The 20756-nt window shown below is 39.9% G+C and overlaps 1 protein-coding gene across 1 annotated transcript in view; it reads right to left on the bottom strand.

Moving 5' to 3' along the window:
- The window catches only part of CREB1 (cAMP responsive element binding protein 1), a 33469-nt gene continuing 12713 nt past the window's right edge, over nucleotides 1–20756 (bottom strand). The window contains exons 2-8 of the mRNA XM_062498000.1: nucleotides 14613–14734; nucleotides 11113–11259; nucleotides 9161–9261; nucleotides 6271–6413; nucleotides 4592–4774; nucleotides 3069–3219; nucleotides 1–145 (exon numbers count right to left, since the gene is read on the bottom strand). Of these exons, the coding sequence (XP_062353984.1) occupies nucleotides 1–145; nucleotides 3069–3219; nucleotides 4592–4774; nucleotides 6271–6413; nucleotides 9161–9261; nucleotides 11113–11259; nucleotides 14613–14726 (984 nt within the window). The 5' untranslated portion in view covers nucleotides 14727–14734. The remainder of the gene's footprint in view (nucleotides 146–3068; nucleotides 3220–4591; nucleotides 4775–6270; nucleotides 6414–9160; nucleotides 9262–11112; nucleotides 11260–14612; nucleotides 14735–20756) is intronic.

The raw sequence follows: 20756 nt of genomic DNA on the forward strand, positions 1-20756 counted from the left end.
TTAATCTGATTTGTGGCAGTAAAGGTCCTTAAGTGCTTTCAACTCCTCAATCAGTGTCTTGTTTTGGTTTTCAAGTACAGCCACCCGATTTTCTAGACATTTCACATACTCCTTTTTCTTCCTGCGACACTCACGTGCTGCCTCTCTGCAAAGCAAAAAAGGCCATTCAAATCCAGAACAAACACTTGTAGACATGGGCTACTCTAACTGTTTTCAGGCAAACCTTTACTGATATTGCCATTTTCAGAACGTGGAGGTACTGTTAAGAAATGCAAATGAGGAAAAACCACTGAGTCCATAACAACTGCTCCTCACAAATCACACACACTCAAGATCCACATATCATTTCAACGTACAGATCCCAGTAAGGTAACACCAGTAAAATTATTATTATTATTATTATTATTATTATTATTATTATTATTATTATTACTTCTGTGAGCAAAGGGTCCTACTCAGTGATAAGATTTTGCTTGCAGGATTTACACTGGAGCCTTTAGGCTGAGTCAAATGCTGCTGCAATAATTTGACTTTATTATCACCTATTATTCTTTTTACAGCCTTTAACTCTTCCCTTTGCTGCAGTCCAACAAGATGGTCAACTGGTGTAAAAAAGTGCTGTATTTAGACCATTCATGTATTTGCTCTTGACCAATGCTTTCATTTTAGTAACGTCTGCATCACTGCAACGATAACATTAATGACAGAGATAAAAATAAAAAAATATCACAAAATAAACAGTAAAAACCATGTAATTCTTTAGTCCCGGTCAGCTATGCAAAAAAAAAAACAGACCTCAAGACAGTTGAACTTCTAAGTCTGGCTTGCAAAGAGTGAGCTGCCTGTAGGTAACCTGCTAACACACCAGGAACACCAGTGAAAAATACCAGAAGGTATTCATGTGCTGCTGAGCATCCTGAAGGCAGGAACACCAAGGCAGGAACTACCCTGCACAGCAATATAATGGCACCAACGTGCAAAGTAAGCACAAGGCTAAATGCCACAGGCAGATGGGAGCCCAGGCAGAGGGCTCTTCTCCTGCAGTGCAGCTTGTCCAAGCAGCACGCTGCAGACACATGGAAATAAACACTTATTTGCCCTGAACCTTTAGGTGCAAAGCAGAACAGCTTCAAAAATAAGTCTGTGTGACCCTTCAGTGCAAGCACTACATGGAATGGTGAGACAGTCAGTGTTCTGGGAAATGAGAGGACAAATCAGAACCCAGTTCCTCCCTTTATTAGATAACTAGTAGCTGTAAAAACAGAATGCATTCTAGGACCTAACTGATAAGAAGCCTATAAAGTAATTTTTGAAATTCAGCTCCCAAATGAGACAGGGTGAAGAAAACATAGCCTGTAAGCCCTGAAAGGACTCAGGTATCCATTTGTCACTCCCACAAATACAATTTCACATGCCTGCAGTGCTTCAGTAAACCATGTGTAACATTTAGAATTTAAGTAACTTTGGGCTGTTAGATTAAGTACTAGTGGATCAGGAAGTGCCTCCCAATGCAATTACTAACATGTCTCCTTGGGTGACAACATTTTCTTTCCGTGATTCTTTCCCCCCTTATGCTGTATATATTAAGTCACCTCAAGTCTGTGTGTGCTAGTTGTTAATTATGAACAGCCAGTTTTACTGAATTACAACAGAGCTTTAAAAATGTATACAGAAAATTTGCACAATAATTTCTATGAGTATTTACACTATAATCCTCCAGTAAGTACCATCTTACCATCTGCTTCTCTATCCTTTTTCCCACTTTGCTATGGAGCTTAGATTTGCAAATATCTATTAAGCAGACAGGCTAAAAGCACCACATGCAACATGATACTGTTGCAAAAGCTGTCAATTTAACTCAAGTGGGGTAATTCCCCATTGTTTTTCTTGGCTTTCACAAACACAAAAGCTTTCTTTCACTGGAATAAGACTGATGACTAAATGAGGGCATTCTGTGATTCTAATTAATTTTTTTTACAAATGCATAGGCTGAAAGGGTGATACCTACTATTCACTGGTATGAGAAAACTACATAAAAAGGGAGATGGATGACATTCTGTATAAAAACCTTTTAAAAAAAGTTAACTCTGCTGTCCAGCATTATTTACTTCATTAAAGCCCCTTGTATAAGCACTGGGCCTGCTCAAGTAAGTTTCTATTGTGTTCACAGCACAGCAAACTACAGAAGATAAATGAACCTGTACAACATCAGTTTTTTTCAGATGGACAGATGAAGTTAACAAGGCTTTCAGGGGGCTCTCCCTGCTCAGAAGGGCAGGAAGCACTGGGTTCTCAGCGTCACAGTGTTAACACACAGCCTCCAATGGAGTTCAAGCTTGGTGTGATGGGCCAGTTCAGACCTGCCCCTTCCCACTCCCACAGCAACAGACTTCAGGAGCATCCTACTCAATTTCTCCCTACTGCTCCCTTCCTTTCCTACCTCCACCCACTCCCACCTCTAAGCTTAGCTGCTCCTCCTCACACACTGAATCCTACAAGATCAAGTTTTTACCTTTCTTTCAGCCCCTCTGCTGCCACTACTGGCTCCACAGGACTTCAATCAAAACGAATAGCTGCTCATTTAGCCTTTGCTTGAGCCTTTCTGCCCCTGGAGGAGAAAACCCAAAGCGGCTAAAAGAACAAGTGAGACAATCAAGAAAGTACTCATGAAGAGCACATGTGGGCCAGCAGCAAGGAGAAGTCATGCAGAAGGCTAAGGGAAAGAATCCAGGGAAGAAAACCACATGAACGTACTAACTCAAAAAAAGCAACTCATCTTGGTGCTTGTATCTCCAGTCATACAAATATGCCACCAGTTACTTTTCTCCTTACTGCAACAACCAAATTCACACACCTCACAGATCAAGTCTGACACTTCACTCAAGGTTTCACAGTTGCAACACGCAGCATTAGGTAGATGCGCGTTTGTGCTTTACATCTTTAAACAAAGGCAAATTTTTCATTAAGCATTTCATAACACGACTAGGAAAGATCAGCACTCTTAGTGCTTGACACTCCAGCCCTATACAGAGCTGACTGGGAAAAAGAAGTGATCTGAAGGTACGTGCCTGTTCTTCATTAGACGCACTTCTCTCTTCCGCGCAGCCTCTTCTGCCGGCTGGGTGGGAAGTGCTGGGGAGGATGCCATGACTACTCCTGGTGCAATGGTGCTGGTCGGGGCGGTGCGGATCTGGTAGGTCTGCACATCTCCCGAGGCAGCTGCAGGGACATGGGAACACGACATCAGTGTGGTGGCAGCGCTGCCACATGTGCAGTGGAGAGCACCTAGTCATCTCTCTAACACAGTCACCTCTCTGATCCAGTCATCTCTCTAACCGTGCACCCTGGGCCACAGCTCAGGAGGGACAGCCATCATCTGGGTCATTGCTGATACCTCAGGCTTAGTTTATGAATATATGCAAGGTTTTGGGCATTTCTGCTGAAGAAGTCTTCACTTGAGCTTGGTAACTTGATTTGTTTTGCGATACAGCTGTGCTTCTTTCTCCCTTGTTGTATTTCTTTGTACTTCTCTGGTTTTCAGGCAGTTCTAGCATTTCTAGAGAAGGATGGGGTCACTATTTCTAGCTATGCTCCAAATGCCTGTCAGGAAAAGGAGGAACTGCACGTGTATGTATCTAGCACAGAAAAAAAGGTATAAAAATGTAGCATTTATTCCCACAAGAGATGGACAGTGCACACTACTGCTTCTCTAGAATGAGCAAGGTCTTGACTTTCTTTTAATTACTGTAATCTTAGTGTTAATCTTTCCTGAGCTCATAAGAAACCACAATACCACCTAAAGAAATCATATGTCCTTAAGAACACAAAAACCCAACAAATGCAACAACAGTACACTGCTATGCATTTTTACTGATGCCTGGTAAACTCTTCACTGGATAACTTTCAAATCAACTACTTCACAGTCATAGAAGCAGGGGCATGCTTCTGTTCAATTAAAATTTTGTGAGACTCCTCAACTTTTAATAAACAAAGTGTATTTTGATACGATAGCTGCCCACAACTTACACTATGCAAAAGCAGCTCTGCCAAGTTGAGGGCTAGACCAAATGATCACGTAAGGCACTCTCCTAAATTGTTCTATAATTCCCAGACTCACTGAGTGAGTGAGTCACTCAGTGACTAGTTACAAAAGTTACAGTAGGAAGAAATTATGACTTGAAATTCAAAAAGGAGAAAACCTACTAATAAATTCAAACATCCTTCTCTCCTGTCTTTAATACTTGCTTTAAATTTCCTATTGTTGCACATATGGACAACTCAGAACTCTGAAGTGGTATTAGTTTTTGCAGAACATACAAAAAATCTGTGTGGACAAAATGCAGGAAATACAGCATGGAGAAGCAAAAATATATATATTAAACCTCAAATATCCACAATTTTACCAATCTAAAGGGAAAAGCTTCAAGAAAATATGACAAATAGCTTTGTCCAGAATGTCAATAATTTTATGGACTTAGCTGTGCCAAAGCTGTTAATTCTGTTTCCTGACACATTTGAAAGAGTCAGGCTGGCAACTGATATCTGTGTAGAGAAAACATTACACAGAATGACTGGCTGTGAAGTTTCTCACCTTGTACAACAACCTGGTTGCTGGGTACAAGTATCTGCTGCCCATCTGTGGTCTGTGCATATTGTAAAATGGTGGTGCCAGGTTGGGTTGCAGCTGCATTGGTCATCGTCAACGTCTGCAGACCTTGTACTCCATCTGTGCCATTGTTAGACAACTGTATTGCTCCTCCTTGGGTGATGGCAACTGCAGACAAAAAATAAAAAAATCAACCCAGCATTTAAGACACCAATTCACTCATTAACTTACAGTACTAAACCTAGGTATGGAAAAATACTGATCTAAGCTAAATCCTTTGATCACTTACACACCCCCACATCAAACACATGGCTTCAATGTACACCAAAGAAATCGTCCTTTGAAAGGCAAGTTTTCAAATGTTTGTGAGGGCCAAAACCTGCAGCCTAAAATATAAATATAAAATATAAATATATATTTTATATAAAATATAAAATATAAATTAGTTTCTCTAATAAAACAGAATCACATGGAGGAGTTACAATCCACCCCCAGGGAATACTTCTTAATTTGTTAAGATTTTCTTCTTGGTTGGTTTAGGCATTTTTCTCAGTCCTTACTTTTTCTACTCATCTGAAATTCCTCTCATCTTCTGTGCTTTATGGCCTTCAGTCTCCTCTGCTGCTAGCGCTATCCATCTTGTGTTTTCACTTTCTTCTTGAATTGGCTTATTTTTTCCCCTTCTGATTGTTTCCTCCTTTTCTACAACTTCCTCAGACCCTTCCTAGCTTTTTTTTTTTCCATTCATAAAGGTATAGTTTGGTTCAGGCAGTCTTAACTTTGCTGGCTTTTTTCCTTTATTTCCCTCAATCCTGTCATGCAGGTATACTGGGACACTGCCCCTTTTGTGACTCACAGAATTTCACTGTGTTCCTATATACAGACACACTAAAACCTGAAGTGTCTGCACACACAGTTAATGGGAAGTTATAACAGGAATCAGAATTAACCACATCCGTTTCAATAAAATTAAGCAGAGTACCTGGCAAAGGGGTTAAAGAGTAAAGAGAGATACAAAATTTTAGAGTTTTTAAGAGACAGATATAAACAATTAGTTATTTCTCCCTTTTGTATGTGTTGTATATGTCTACCACTGTATGTGTTAGTGTGAGATAGCATGTGTCTGATCTTTACTGCCATATCCTCAATCATTCTTCAAGTCAAAACTCTGTATCTATAAAATCTAACAAATAAAGAAAACACAGGAACATATACTTATGATATATATTAAGGTTGCTGACGTCCTTATTTTTCCAGGACTTTCTAAAAGTGTAATTGCAGACTGTAATAGTTTTTCCTAATGATGAGGTTACAGTTTTGTGAACAAGTGTTAATGATCTGCCAAGAAAAAAAAAAGAAACTTCTGAATTCCCCCATCTAGTTCCTGCAGTGAAGAAGTTTATAATAGCATTATGGTTACTTCCTGTTTTGCCTCAGGATGCCTTAGCTGCACCAAGTGGCAAGCAGTCCAAGAATGTTAATTGAGCCTTTCAAACACTTACAATAGAAATCTGTTTAAAAAGGCCTGGTTAACAGTCAAAATAAAATAATCTTTTTTTTTCACCTCCTGCTTTGTCCTAGTCCAAACAACAGTTATAAAAATAATAGTTCTTCATCTTCTCATCCCCACTTACTAGCACCACTGAGAAATTCAGACTACATACTGTACTGCCCACTGCTGGTTTGGTAAATGGGAGTTGGCACCGTAACAGTGGCGATGGCAGGTGCTGCTGTTTCCTCTTCAGACTTTTCTTCTTCGATCCTTGGCACTCCTGGGGCGTCTGAGGACAAGTCATTCAAAATTTTTCTGGCAAAGACAGTGTGTTGTAGAGATTTTAATAAAAATTGGGGGAGAAAAATAGTCTATCTGATACACAGTGCTGGGGAAAACTGTGAAGTGCAGCAAGCCAGCAAGGAAAATATGAGTGGAGGATGAAAACCACACACACTATCTTCAAACTCTTATTGGACAGGATTGTTCAAAATTTCAAGCACTGATGGGCAAGGGAGCCAGCACAGAGCAGCTGTGCTTGCCAAAACCCACAATACAGCTATTACAACCTTCCTTTTTTCTTCAGAGCATGTTTCTCTCACCCATTTTTATTTGTTTCCTGCTTTTAGCTATATAAACACTTAAACGGGGGCAGATCCTGTCTCCTCACTTACACTGGGGGAACTGCTCAATTCCTAAGACTATAAACACCTCATCCAGAGAGCTGAGTACCAAGGGAGTTAGCAGGAATGCTTGCAGAGAGCCAGCAGTTCATAATTTAACACCTTCCTGGGAGACAATACCCAATGTTTGAGAACAGTCTCACAGTTATGTTCACAGGTGCCTTGCCTGAGAAAGTTCATGCATAAAGGAAAGAACAGATTGTTTCATTATCTCCATGAGCTAATTATCCAAAGTCAAAACTTCAAAAAATCCCTGCTACAGGTCCCACTGAACATGACTGCAGACTCACCACAGCAATCATTGAAATTTGCATCACTGAGATCAAACACTGTCCTTCCTCAGAGGACTGGCAAACCCTTTGCACTGCTGGCACATTCTATTATGTCACTGCAAAATGCAGTAAATGCCCTTAGGTAAATGGCAGTTTTTGCAATTGTCCTCTTATGTTTTCCAGTGGATTGGCACTGGAACTCAGTGGGAAGAAGCAAACCCAGCTGTAGACCCTAAGTTCCAAGGCAACACTACCTTCTTATACAAGCCTCCTAAGCTGTGGGAGCCAGAACACCTGTCTGAAGCTGTCTGAGGAGAGCAGTCATCCTGTTTAGCAGCTTGACCAACAGAGCTTTGCTGTTGCTGTTTGGACTTTGTGTGCATGCAGGAAACACCAGCACTGTGTGAAGAACTACTTGGACAAATAAAAAAATTCTCATCCAAAGAGCTTGCAATCTCAGTGTTAGACCAGAAACTAGTGAATGAAACAGATGAAAAAATACGGAGAGAGCAGGGATGATGAAGAACAAAATCCAAGGAGATTAAAAAAATCACTTTTAACCTCATGTCATTATGACATCGTAGTTAAAACCTACCTTTGCCATCATAAAGATGGATTTAAGGCAAAAGATAAGGTGGCAGCTTTACAAATACAGCAGCCAAGAACTGACACGGAACACGTGATGTACTTTAGTAGCAGAATCACAGAGGAGTTTTTGTGGAAGACGTATAGCTTTCAATTCTGTGAACATATCTGCACCTATCTTGTTTCTGGGGCCAGTTACAACAGGCTGAATAATGCCAGCTGGGAAGTCACTAAAGACAGCAGTGGTCTGGCTCAGCCTTTCTGACCTAACCAACACCAGCCCAGAGGCTGAGCTGCATATACAAGTTTTACAGCTACCAAGTGTTGTTGCTGTGTCACCACGATCTGGTTTGATGACAGAGGCTGTGTTGTGGCACCAGTGCATGCAAAGAAGTCCATCTCAATGAGAAGTCAGCATGCACATGCGCCCTCTTCTCAGTTTTGCTGCTTGTTTACTTAGCTCTGCTTTCTCACCATATACAGCCACTCTTCCATTTATAGTAAAATCAAGTGTCTTGCTGCAGAAGCAGACTCAAGGGAATCTGGCAGCCTTGAAGTTAACACTGCTCCTCACAAATAAAAATATTTTCCCAGATCTATTATGGCTAGGGATCTTCAGAAATGATTTTCACTACCTTTGGCAGAACAGCCTTGAAGGCTGCTGGAGAAGGCAGATAATAATCTCCAAAGTGCTAAAAAAGTAGACTGGTTGAGATATGTTCAGGCCTACAGCCCAGCTTCTATTTCCAAGGCTATGCTCATAGAGAAAAAAAAGAAGCATCTAAATTTTCTAAAGCAGCAGGAATTCTCACAGGTCACTTAAAACCTACTGAACCCCAGAGCTGTTCCTTAATGCTATTTAGCATATTGTAAGAATGAAAGTGGGATTTAGCACAGACACAAAAAGCTGTACAAAGGCATAATTAACAAACACAACACACCATGTGAAGGAGAACCTCAGCTGGTTTTGCCAGAGGTATTTGCCATGAGAAAGAGACACTAGATGCCTTTCACTATATTCAACTCACAAACTGACTTAACTTTAAACACAAACTACTTTGCTCAAGCAAAAATTCTGTCTGAGCTGTGGAATATCACGACTTCCTTAAGTCTAATGGGAGACAGGAATTAAGTCTGATTGCTGCTAGCAGGTCAACAATAATGAAAAGCAGTCGAGTTGATTTTTTGCGGCCTACGGATTACACAGAAGTCGCTTTTTGCAAAGCTTCAGTGTTATTTTATGTACTACGTATTCATTAAAGCTATTTCTAAGACATCTCTCACAAGGATACCTCAATTTTCTGAAATGTGGCAATTAGCACAATCTCAGCTCACTTCTGTCTTAAGTGAGTGTAACTTGACGACCACGGACATATTCATATTCCAATTCCAAGACATTATAGAAGAGAGATTTCAGTTAAGTGGCAAATCTAAAAATAATAAAAATACAATCCCACTGTTTGTATCTCCATGTGAACAGACCCATCCATCAAGCAAGATGCTTCTGCTTTAATCTCCATACCTGTAGGAGGGTCGTCTGGACAGAATTTCTCTTCGTTTCTGTGAGTCTGTGACACTGTCTACTGATTCCTGTGAATCTTCACTTTCTGCTATAGTAGAGATCTGCAAATAAGAACAGCAATCAAATTTAACAAGACACTTCCAATGCCTTTATTTTGAGGAAATGTTGACATCCTGTGAAAAACACCCCAATGCAAGTATTCTATCTAGACAATGAACAGAAAGTTACTGCTTAGTAATAGATCCAGGAAAGAATGACCACAGCCAGTGATCTGCCCATCAGAATGTTCCTTATAATTTAAATATTCCACTAAGAAAACATAAACATTAGTACCATATGGTTTTTGCCTTCCATGATGTTTTGTTTTCACCCATTGCAAGGAAACAAAGATTTTTTTTTTTGTAAAATTCAGGGAGAGAATAAGTAAAACAAATCAAGGTAGCAGAAACATTTGGAAACAAAGAATAAAATACTGAAAAAACATAAATTTATAAGTAATGAGGTAGATATGTTAAGGAGAGACTGTCTTTTATGGGAGAAATTGCCAGGAAAATGTAATGCATGAAGATATTAAAAATAATGTAGCGCTGCAATTATGAATATCTGTGCTAAATAAAGCAAAATGTTTATGCAGGAAAGCTAAAATTAAAAAAATATTAAAATAGATGATTAAAAATTTGAAATGTGCATGACAAAATATATAAAAGCTAATGATGCTTATGTGAGAAACAGAGCTCACATCCTGACAAATTATGCACTGTAGAGAAGATTTCTGAAGGCTCAAAAATCTTGCTGGCGCCCACATCTTATAATCATCAGATAGAGGACCTGAAAATGTCCAAGGCTGACTGTGAACTACTGGGCTCTGAGTATCAAAACACAATGGATCTGCATTAAGCCAGGTGAAGGCCAAGCATGGTTTCATTGTCAGTCTCTTCTCTTCTACCTCCAGGGTAGCAACTTTTGCAGTTATCTCCAAACTGCTCACCTCTGATAGATTAAAACTCTAAACTTTTGACTGCAATGGCTGAGGATGGTACAGCCTGCCACAAACTCAGCACTGAAGCTGAGAAGGAAAAAATAGACTACTATCAGAATGGCCTAGTTTTAAATGATGCATACCTTATTTCTTAAAATAATATCCAGTTGGATACTTGTATCAAAAAGTCACAATACCTACTTTTTGAAATTAAACATTTTTTGAGCTCATTGTTCTAACAGCAAATGAATAATGTACAGTCCTTGTCCTGTGTAGCTGCTGTACACCAAAAAATTTCAGCATTCAGTAACACTGAACTTCAAGTGGATAAAAAGCAAGTTAGAGGTTTTAAAGATCACAGACTAATTGTCTCCTCTATCTTCAGACCACCTCACCATACTGCATTACCCGTCTTGCTTTACAGAAATAAAAATGCCAAGGCTTTATACAAAGGACACAACACTTAATCAGCACATTTTAAAAACATTTACATGTGAAGACTGATAGGTTTATTTTGAGAATCAGTAACATACAGAAACCTTTTTTTGTAAATCAATGCAAGTATTTCTTACTCAGCCAAGACTCATTCTAGAATACTGGCCCCATTAATTCTTAAAAATTACATTACCTAAAAAAATTCATCCTTTTGTTCGCTTCAGAATAATATGAACTATTGATTATTTACTCAATAAAAATTTATGGAAATACAGTAGAGAGAAAAAAGTAGAGTAACACTGTAAGAAAAAACATAAAGCTGTTAAACTCACCAAACAAATTCTAGAGGGAAATGAAACTCGGCAATGTTTGAAAATGAAAAAGTGGTTAAGCCAGAACAGAAAAACAAAGTCAGAGTAGCAAATACTGTACAGATTAGCAAAAACACAATCCAGGACACAAATACATTGAAACCACTGCAATGACAGGCCTATTTCAAAGACCCAAATCACATCTTAGGAATTTCTTCAGTCAGTACCTGAACTGTCTGGACCTGTGGAGACTGAATAACTGATGGCTGGGCAGCCTGAATTACTCCATGCACTTGAACTGTCTGCCCATTGGGCAGCTGAACTAAGGTCACCGTGGGTGCAGAAGATGTTGCGTGAGCTGCTGGCATAGATACCTGCAAAGAAGAGACAGTGAGCATAAATTAGGCTATTGCAAAATCTCCTTACTTCAGTAATTGTTTTGGTGAAAGAACTAAGTCTCTTCCAGACCCCAGTCACACGACCCAAATGTTTCAGTGTAATATAAAACCCCCTGAACTGCCTGAGCCCAACACCTGACCTACTTCACAAAATAATCTAATGCAGAATTTCTGCAGGCTCTAACATAATGCGTAAAATCACTGACAAGAGTAAGAAAAACACAACAGCCTCTATTTTGAGGTAACCTGATACAAACACATCCTTACCTTTTACTTAATTCACTTGGATACTGCTCAGACTCGGGTGTACTCCTACAGACACTGCTGAGTCAGAGGCAGAAACATATGGTAGTGAAGCTATTTTTGTTCTCACTCAGGAAAATGCAAAGAGTTTGTCAGATGTAAGAACTTAACATTTTTAGGGAGTCATAACTTTCGTTTTCTACTGATTAAGCCATATGAGTAGCTGGCATGTAAATGAAGAAAACTGACCATGTGTTCAGACAGAAAAACCCCATGAGTCTGCAGTGGAAACAAGTATTTTGTAGGCAGTCATTGTGATTACTGTGTAACAGGTCAACACAAACTCTAGTTTCAAGAGTTATTTCTGTAAGGAAAAATTGCCCACATTTTAAACACAACTGCATTTCTCCAGCACAGACCTGCAGGCACAGCAGCTATGCCAACAGGGTTACACTGATGACCTCAGCTTGGCACATTAGGGCTCACGTTTTGGGGACAGTGGTAGCCACACAAAGCTGTTCACGGGGCAGGCTCACCCTGGCAGCCCACAGAACTACTGTGGGTAGCTGAAGTGCCACGTACCAAGGCTGCTCCACGGCCGGGCCAATGCCCAGTGCACAGCCAGAACCCCCAGGTGTCTGCTGACAGGATTGCCTGTGTTTGGGGCTGGGGGCTCCTGAAAGGCTTCAGGGTGCCAGGGCCACCGTGCCCTCAGTGTGTGTCCGTCCCACACGTCGTGGCCCTCAGGGAAGGACTGCGGGCGAGCGTGAGCTGCTCTGGCAGACCTCAGCCAGGTCACAGGTCACTGACTTGCCAGCTTTCTTCTTGTCACCCAAGCTTGGAAAATCTAACAATCCTCCGGGGTTCAACAGCATTTTAAAAAATTTCGATCCACATAGCTGCACTGCCAGAAAGGGCTGCACTGCTCTCCTACCTAATCTCAAAGGGCTGCTATGTACTGGATGCAGAAAGAAATTCTCTGCTGTCCCTATGAACACATGGTTCTCAAAAAGCTGCAATAGCTGATCTCTGAATTCCCATAAACATCCACCACTTACAATGAAATCTTGCTTAACAACAAAATTAAAGGGAATTACACATAGACCTCTCTCCTCCACAGCTCTCTCCCTAATCCACCAATGTGCATTTGCTTTTACCTTCCTTTTTCAGGAAAGCAGCTGCAGCATTACATAGTGCTGCTTAGCTCGCATCTGAGAGAAACTGGGGCTGAGATTAACATGAGAGCACTTTCCTCTGGCAAATTATATTCCTTTACCAAGCGACCTTTCTTAATAATGCATGTCTGACTAAACAGTCCTTGGCAATGACATCAAAGCTGATCAACTGGAGGCCATTGTGGTTGGATTAAGCCCACAGCAGAGTGTAACTTCCGCACATGTCTCTGACTCATACTTTGTGGAACTGGGACGAGTTTCCTTTTGACTCTGAAAACTATCCTGAACTCACTAAAAGTGCAGCAAAACTAAGCTTGCAAGAGGGGTGACCTTACAAGAGATAATACAAGAATTAAATTGGTATTATTAATTATTTAGATTTGGCTAGGCCTCTGAGGGCACTCCTTAATGCTAAACACTGCCACTTCACCTATTAAAAATATCATAGTAACACAACACTGATGTGAACAACACAAGGAATTATGTTTGAACTGTTTTATCACCTCCACAAAGTCTGTACAGGCTGGGGAGAAACCAAGGTGCAAATAATATAGTGAATGACAACATGGTGGTTCACTTGGATTTTAACCACACCTGTATAGTGTTTTCTTACATGGAAAAAAGTCTTATTCAAGTAGTGGGGTAATTATGTCCAAGTAAACTGCATTCTACCCACTACATACTTGTAAGTTCAGCTCCCTGGAGCTTAGCATGTTAGCACATAAATGTATAACATTCTTGATTCTCTGGAATAAATCATAAAGCACATCAAGTGAGCAGCAGTTAACTGCTTTTGGAAGGGAAATAAACTAGTTCCACTCAGTTCACATTGAAGCATTATTCACACCACCTACATCCTGCGCCAAAGTTAGACAGTGAGAAAACTGCCCAAAGAGGCAAGCTGGTGCAGGGCAGCTGGTGGCTTGTAAATTCACACTGCAGCTTCATCCAACAAAATCACCCTGTGCATTTAAAGAGCTCCAATCCTTACACTACCACTTGAATGGAAACGTACAGACTACAGAGGGCAGGACTTGTTTGGAAGGCTCTGGACTTTAAAAAGACACTAGACATTTATAAAATGTTAAGTGATTTAACACTTGTGCCACTTAAAAGACACTCAATTCCACAAACTATGAGCTCAAAAACACCTGTTTGTGCTTTGCAGGCTGCAATCAGTTTTCAAATTAAATGGTTACAGAAAAGTGCCAAACAGATTCTGCAGTCGTTTATACAATGGGGCTGCTTCTGCCAACCATCAGTGTATTCGAAAATGAAACCCAGTTCCAAAATCAGAGATGTAGCTGGGATTGTGTTTCTTACCTCTCCAAAATAATTTGGGGACAACAAATGATCTACTTCTGTCTCTCTAACTCACTAACAATTCTGTGAAACTCCAGAGACAACAAGGTAACACAAGCTGTCAAGTGCCAGATTGTTCCACTTGATTATAATGCTCATAATAGTAATCCCATCTGATAAAATGTTGTATTTGCTGCATTATCTACATATTCAGTTTGTTTTCTTCAAAACTGAGCTGACTACTACAGACAAGTTTTTAACAGAAAACACAATAGCAAGACAATGCAGTCAATATAAAAAAGACAGCAGATTACACGTATTGAAATGAATACCTTTCAGTGGTATGGCTGTGGTAAAGAATGTTAGAAATATTTTTACTCATTACTGTGTTAACATTCACAATTTACACACATACAACTCTTCAGAACTAACACAGCCTAATGTGATGGGAAGTCAAAAATCTCTACTGCTTTAAAAATGTGAAGACAAATATTATAAGAACTATACATCACATGTGTTTCAGAATGGTATCAAGGCCTGTGAGCAGACATTATCCCTCTTAAAAATATTAAGCATAAGTAAAACTATTACACCATATGATTTTTATACCTGGGCTAACGTTGCAATCTGTGGTTGTGCCTGTACTGTCATCTGTTGGGTTTCTGCCTCTGTACCGGCTGCATCTCCACTCTGCTGGTTCTCTGCTCCAGATTCCATGGTCATTTAGTTACCTACAATCACAATATTTGTTGTAAGTCTGAGTTGGTATGCAAGTTCATTACTCTTGGTGGATCTGGCAGTAATCACTGCAGCTGAATTCCCATTACTACATACTGTTTTAATTTTCTTATTAAAAGTTGCCAAATTATTAGTATTCAGGCAAATTCTTTTCATGCCAGGTATATGCCTCAGGTAGATTTTTCTGCGTGTAATGTTTCTGAAAAACAAGTCCAGTCTCCTCCAACAATGAGTACAGGAAAAAATGCATTTTGCTCATCCTAAAAAAAACTGAGCAATTGCACTCTGATGACCTAACACCTCTGCAATTTGGAATAACGATCTGTCAATATGTCAGGAATGCCAAGGTGACAACATGCCCTGTTACAGCCCCTCCCTCTCCCCCCAGCTGCAGTCTGCAGATATCCAATAGCAATTGTTTCTGTGCTGGGCACTCAGTTCTCAGTCATCTTTGCCTGAACTAAATATGCAACATCTCCATGCAAGTTCTTTCCATCACCACACTGTGTATAGCTCTATGTCACAGCACCTTAGCCTCTTCCACCCAGTAATTTTAAAGCCTGGATACAAAATGATGGAAGCCACTTCTACTTGAACCTTGCCACAGATGATTTTATATTTAGAGGTACACATTAGTTTGCCATGACCTAAGTTTTTTATCGTATAGCTCCTAATACACTGATATTTCTAAATACTAACTGAGCAAACCTAGATCACCAGAACACACAACTCTATAAAAAGAGGTTGCATAACTTCCAAACCCATGCACGTAGGCAGAGTGCAATGCCTGTTAAATTCTGCACTGATCTGAGAAAATCACTTTTCAGTTCTTCTTTAAGTACTGATATGAAAATATTTGCTATCAAAAAGAACTTCAAAATACAAGGAAATCATAGAGCAATGCTACTGTATTATACAGAACTCCAAATACCAGATATTAAGAATGGGTATTACCTCCATAGTCACAACACTTATTCTGTGTACCACCCTGTGCTGCCCAATGTATTCAGGCCTCTGGCTACCCTAGGGCAGCACACCTCTCTTCAGAGCTGGTCCAAAACAACCACTAGAGCATTTCTGCTTTGGGAAGGGGCCTGGAGGCACAGGATGCTCAGAGCAGGAGAAAGGTGGAAAGAAGCAGAAATGCCCCTCTCCTTCCCAGCCCTCCAAGGAAAAGACTTAGAAGCATCAATACAGGTGGTGGTACCATGTCCACACTCACGACATTTAATTTTAGACACAAAGTCAGGGAAACTTCAATTTCAATGCAAACTATGCCTCAGTGTTACAGGAAACAGAATACCTTTTATACTGCCTAAAACAGCAGCCACACTTCATGAATATGAAATGTCTTACAGCAAGCCACTGAAAATCAAGAAAGATAAAACAGCTTTTCACAGTAGTAACTGCATCCTACATCAAAAGAAAGCAAGTCAGTGAATATAAATCAAAATCTGTGTATTTACTACTGAAAATGACCGTTTAAATGAGCTTGTGTGTGTCTCAACACTGAAATGCCAAATAAATATCAAATATTTAGTTCTAACATCAGTAAAGAAGGAAAATAATTACAGCTGATTTTCCTTGAAAATTAACAGTAAAAGAAAACACAATTTTTTAAAACAAGCAAATTAAATTATTCTAAACAGTGGAATTTTGTTATGCCTTTCTCTCTAGCAAGATTTCTGTGCTACAAACCAAGCCTCTCCCATGTTGTGTTTCATATTTCAGAAAGCACACAAGAAAATCCAAGCATTACTATCATTTGCAATATACATCACAAAACAGATTTTAAAGTCTTAATTACGACAGTGGGTTTCCTATCCCAACTTTAACACACAAGTCATATTTTAACACTTAGTCCTCCATGCTATATGCCCATTTTTCTTATAAGTATTCTGCATTTTGAAAACTATGAAGACGACCATAAGTTTCCCTTTGATTTCTACCATTTCCATTACCATTTTACTATTTGTCCAAAGTAAGCAAATCAACAACTTTTTCCCAATTCTATGCATGTATCATGGTGACTCCAGCCAAAAGACTACCTCATCGGAACCACTTCAGAAGCAGACCTTTCACATCAGCAACATCACCCAGCCAAGTCTCTCCAAAGAGCTTTAAAACACAACTTTCCAGCTACAAATCCAAGTATATTGCAGAACTAATAATGCTTTGGCTTGCTGATAGAAATTGTGACTCCAGCATGGAGTCAATTGGGATTAGAAATGGATGAAATGTGCAAGTATCAGGTATTTAGCAATGTTCACAAAGGTAAACGTGTTGCCAAATTCCTGCTGATAAATGCAAAGTTTTCCTAGGAAGAACTTCCAATTCTCTCATACACTATTCAGCAAAGGTCCTCTGTCTTTACAAGCTTGGCTTTCACAATTGCATCATCTTTTGCATATGTAATCAGCAAAAGGATTAACTGTTTGAGATACTCCCTCTTCTACAACACCAACATTCCAGAAATCAATTTCTTAACGTGAATTGCAAACACCTAAAAGGAACTTCCTCATTTCATAATGTAAAAACCAAGCAATGCAGGAAGCTGCCTGCAAGATTTACACTTTTACACATGCAGTTTGAGTTTCCAATGACCTGTAGATTTTTTACAGGTTCTCAAGTCTCATGTTATTTACAGATTCTAAGGACTCTGGTTCAATTTAGCTTGCACTTATACATCACAGTATTTGAATTCTAACAGCTTCGCTACTACCTTTTACAGTAATTTGTGAGAAAAAAGAGGAATCAGATGTTTGAGCATCAAGGCATCATATTCCAGAGACACTGGTTACTACCTTGTTTAATGTTTGGGTATGATCAAGATTGCCAAAACGTACAGGACCATGCACACAGAACATAAACACTTACTAAGCTGCATGTATGGGTAAGGACATGATGGCAGAAACTAATGTTGTCAATTCCTATTCTTGCAATTGACAGTGTAACAGATGAAAATGTTTCATTTGAAACCTTAACCTCCCAACACATATAAATGAATGCCAACCTGTACATCTCCTTCCTAAACTTTTGTACCCCTAGTCCAGACAAGCTTTGCTGACATGCATCCCAGCATCTTTCTGCTTTTGTAGGTGCTCCCTCTCCTTCCTCCTGCCCTGTTCACAGTGACCCACCCTGCTCCTGGGCACTGATTTTCCTGATTTCACCACACCAGGACTTCTCAACTGAAGACAGAGATCTGAAAAGTGTCCTAGTGGGGAACAAGTCTCCAGGGCACGGACCACATATGGGAGCCAAGGGAGCACACTTCTCATTTTCCCTTGCTTCCAGGCTACTTTCCAACTCGTCAGGAGAGGACACCCACACACACGGAGTACTCTGAGAAAAGATTAGTAACTGCAGCATTGACCCAAGTATATTACATGAAACTAGCTGAAATCAACAGCTATTAACAACCAGAGTTGGAAAACCAGAGAGAGACTGCTTGTCTAAAACATCCTTGGTATGAACTCTGAACAGCAGAGAGCTGATGAAGCTACCTGGTTAGAGATGATTTAACTTGTGACTTTTGTGGTACACAGCTTTCTTCATTAGTTCAGAAGTGGCAGCAGTATTATATTTACTAATGCTTTTTATTAATAACTTACTTACTAATGATCTCAAACTCTGGAATTGAAGGGCCAAATAGTGAAACATTCAGCTGATAGATGGGCATTTATTTTAGCTAAATCAAGACTGGGAGAAAGGAGTTCAGCAGAGGATAACTAACTGTCCTAGCTGAATTTACACCATGACCACAGAAGACAGATGCTACTAAAAACAAACAGCTGCAGATTGCAACTGAACTACACACACTGCCGAAAAATCCAAATAAACCTACCTCCTTAGCTGCATAAACCTGGAAAGGGCACTTAGCTAAGGATACTGCAGAGAGATCACTTCAGATTTCTCCTTGACACACATTTATGGCAAGAAAAGACAGTTGGACTGCAACAATAATAAGAAACAGGGTAATCTTTAACTACCATATTTGTGTAGCTGGACCCTATACATCAGCTGCAGAGGCTGGAGGGCTGTATTAAAAATGGGTTCAGTGGAATTTGGGTATTCAGAGAAAGCAAATATTTAGGGCAATGAAAACCTGTTTTATGAAGAGACTAGATGGATTTTTATTATTTATCCCAGAAAGGAGAAAAATGCTTCAAAACCTAGAAAATATATTGAAATTATTAACAGGGTAAGTAAACTAGAAACATGCACTGTCTGACTATAAAACCAGCAAAGCCTAAAGATGTCAAATTTTAAAGCATAAAAATGAAAAAATAAAAAAATATATTAAATATTATGAAAATTGGTATTTCATGTACTGCATAAATGGAACAATAATGCTACTGATGACAAGAAATTTATTAGGACTTAAACATGGGTTAGACAGGCACCTGGGTAAAAACAGTATCCAAGAATATGTTGAATTAGTACAGCTTTTTCATGCCAAAAAAAGTGCTGAACCAAAAGGAAGATAAAAATCTAATGAGTTGGGATTTAAACTGATTTATAATCTTTAAAAATTCAAACAAATACTTTTATTTGGGGGGGGTGGTGGGGCACAGGGAAGATTATATCCTGTGTAAATTTTGCAGGTTCCACTAATTCTTCTGCAGGTTCTTTTGAGATACCTACTGATCTTCACTATCTTGAAGACAGAATGCTGAAAAAGGTGCTACAAGTAATGCTAACTCCTTTAATCCCTGTTAATTAAAGTAAGTGTCATTGCTGTGTATTCAGTGCATGAGCTGTTAGTCACCTCCTCTCCCACCTGCCTGGAGTCAGGATAAAATATAATTGTCTTCCAACAGCTCCCACATCATCTTCACTCTTTAGTATCCTCCCCTTGGTATGTCTGTGGTCTGCCTGCTCTGTTTTGCTTCCCTACATCTTTTTCTATCTCCTGCCTGATTTACTCTCATGAATTTCAGCATGACTCCTAAAGATTAGGCTCTGCTCCTTGGTCTCCCCTTGCTCACACAAGCCGTGGAGCTTTCCTACCCTGCAGACAGGCTACTTTTCATCTCCCAAGGCAGACTGGAGAAAAGAAAGGTGGAGATACTTTCCCAAACACCATGAAATCCAAGAACCAAAGCATGACACTGTGGCTGTTAGAGCAGATAAAACTTCCCATTCACTTTCATATGCAGAAGTTCTTAATACCCCAAAGCTTTCTATGTTTTTCCAGCTGGACAGTTGGCACCTCTCCATGCAAGCCGTTCTTTCCTCTCTTTACTGACTTTGTGGTGGCAATTCACTGTCAGAAGTTCAAGCCTACACTGATAGTCACTGCCCATACAACATTACTGCACCTCCAGGAAACATGGTTTGCTTCATACCTCGGAGGTACTGTCACACCTTTCCCCCAGCAAGCACAGCTACACCAAGTGACATGCAGTGAGGAATCTTTCTCTGACTTCTGGATTCATTTTATTAAAGTATACACACAGAGTTTGAAGAAAAACAAGTCTCCAGAAACAGGGCAGAGCAGAGACCTAACAGACTCATGCCCATTCTGAGCCTGACTTGTACCACACCCAGTCATCTACTCACCTAACACTTTCCAAGGTCACTACTGCCACATGAACCTCCTGATCCAGGGCAATATCCACTTACACAGCTGCTCATGGCAGTGAAGGACCAGAGCACCTGAGGGAACAGAAATTGAGGCAATGCCTGTCTCAAGCCCTGTATTCACAGCAGGTGTGACAGTACAACTGTTCAGGAAGCAAGCAGAGCTCCAGTATCCAAAGTTCAGGAATTGGACTCATTCTGTATTAAATGCATGTGGCTTTACAAAGCCACAGATCCATCATGAAAGCAATGAGAAGATCATCAAATACCACTGTGGTACACAATTGTTTTCGCATTTCCAGCATAAGCACTGAGAACATTGACCTGCAATCTGTAAACATTTCCACTGTCACCTTGGAGAGTGGCAGCCCTTTCAGCCACAGCTCAACAGCCACTTTAGGAACTCCATTCAGCAACTGCCAGACTGAA

The sequence above is a fragment of the Cinclus cinclus genome, chromosome 9 (assembly GCF_963662255.1).
Source record: "Cinclus cinclus chromosome 9, bCinCin1.1, whole genome shotgun sequence".
Taxonomy (NCBI): domain Eukaryota; kingdom Metazoa; phylum Chordata; class Aves; order Passeriformes; family Cinclidae; genus Cinclus; species Cinclus cinclus.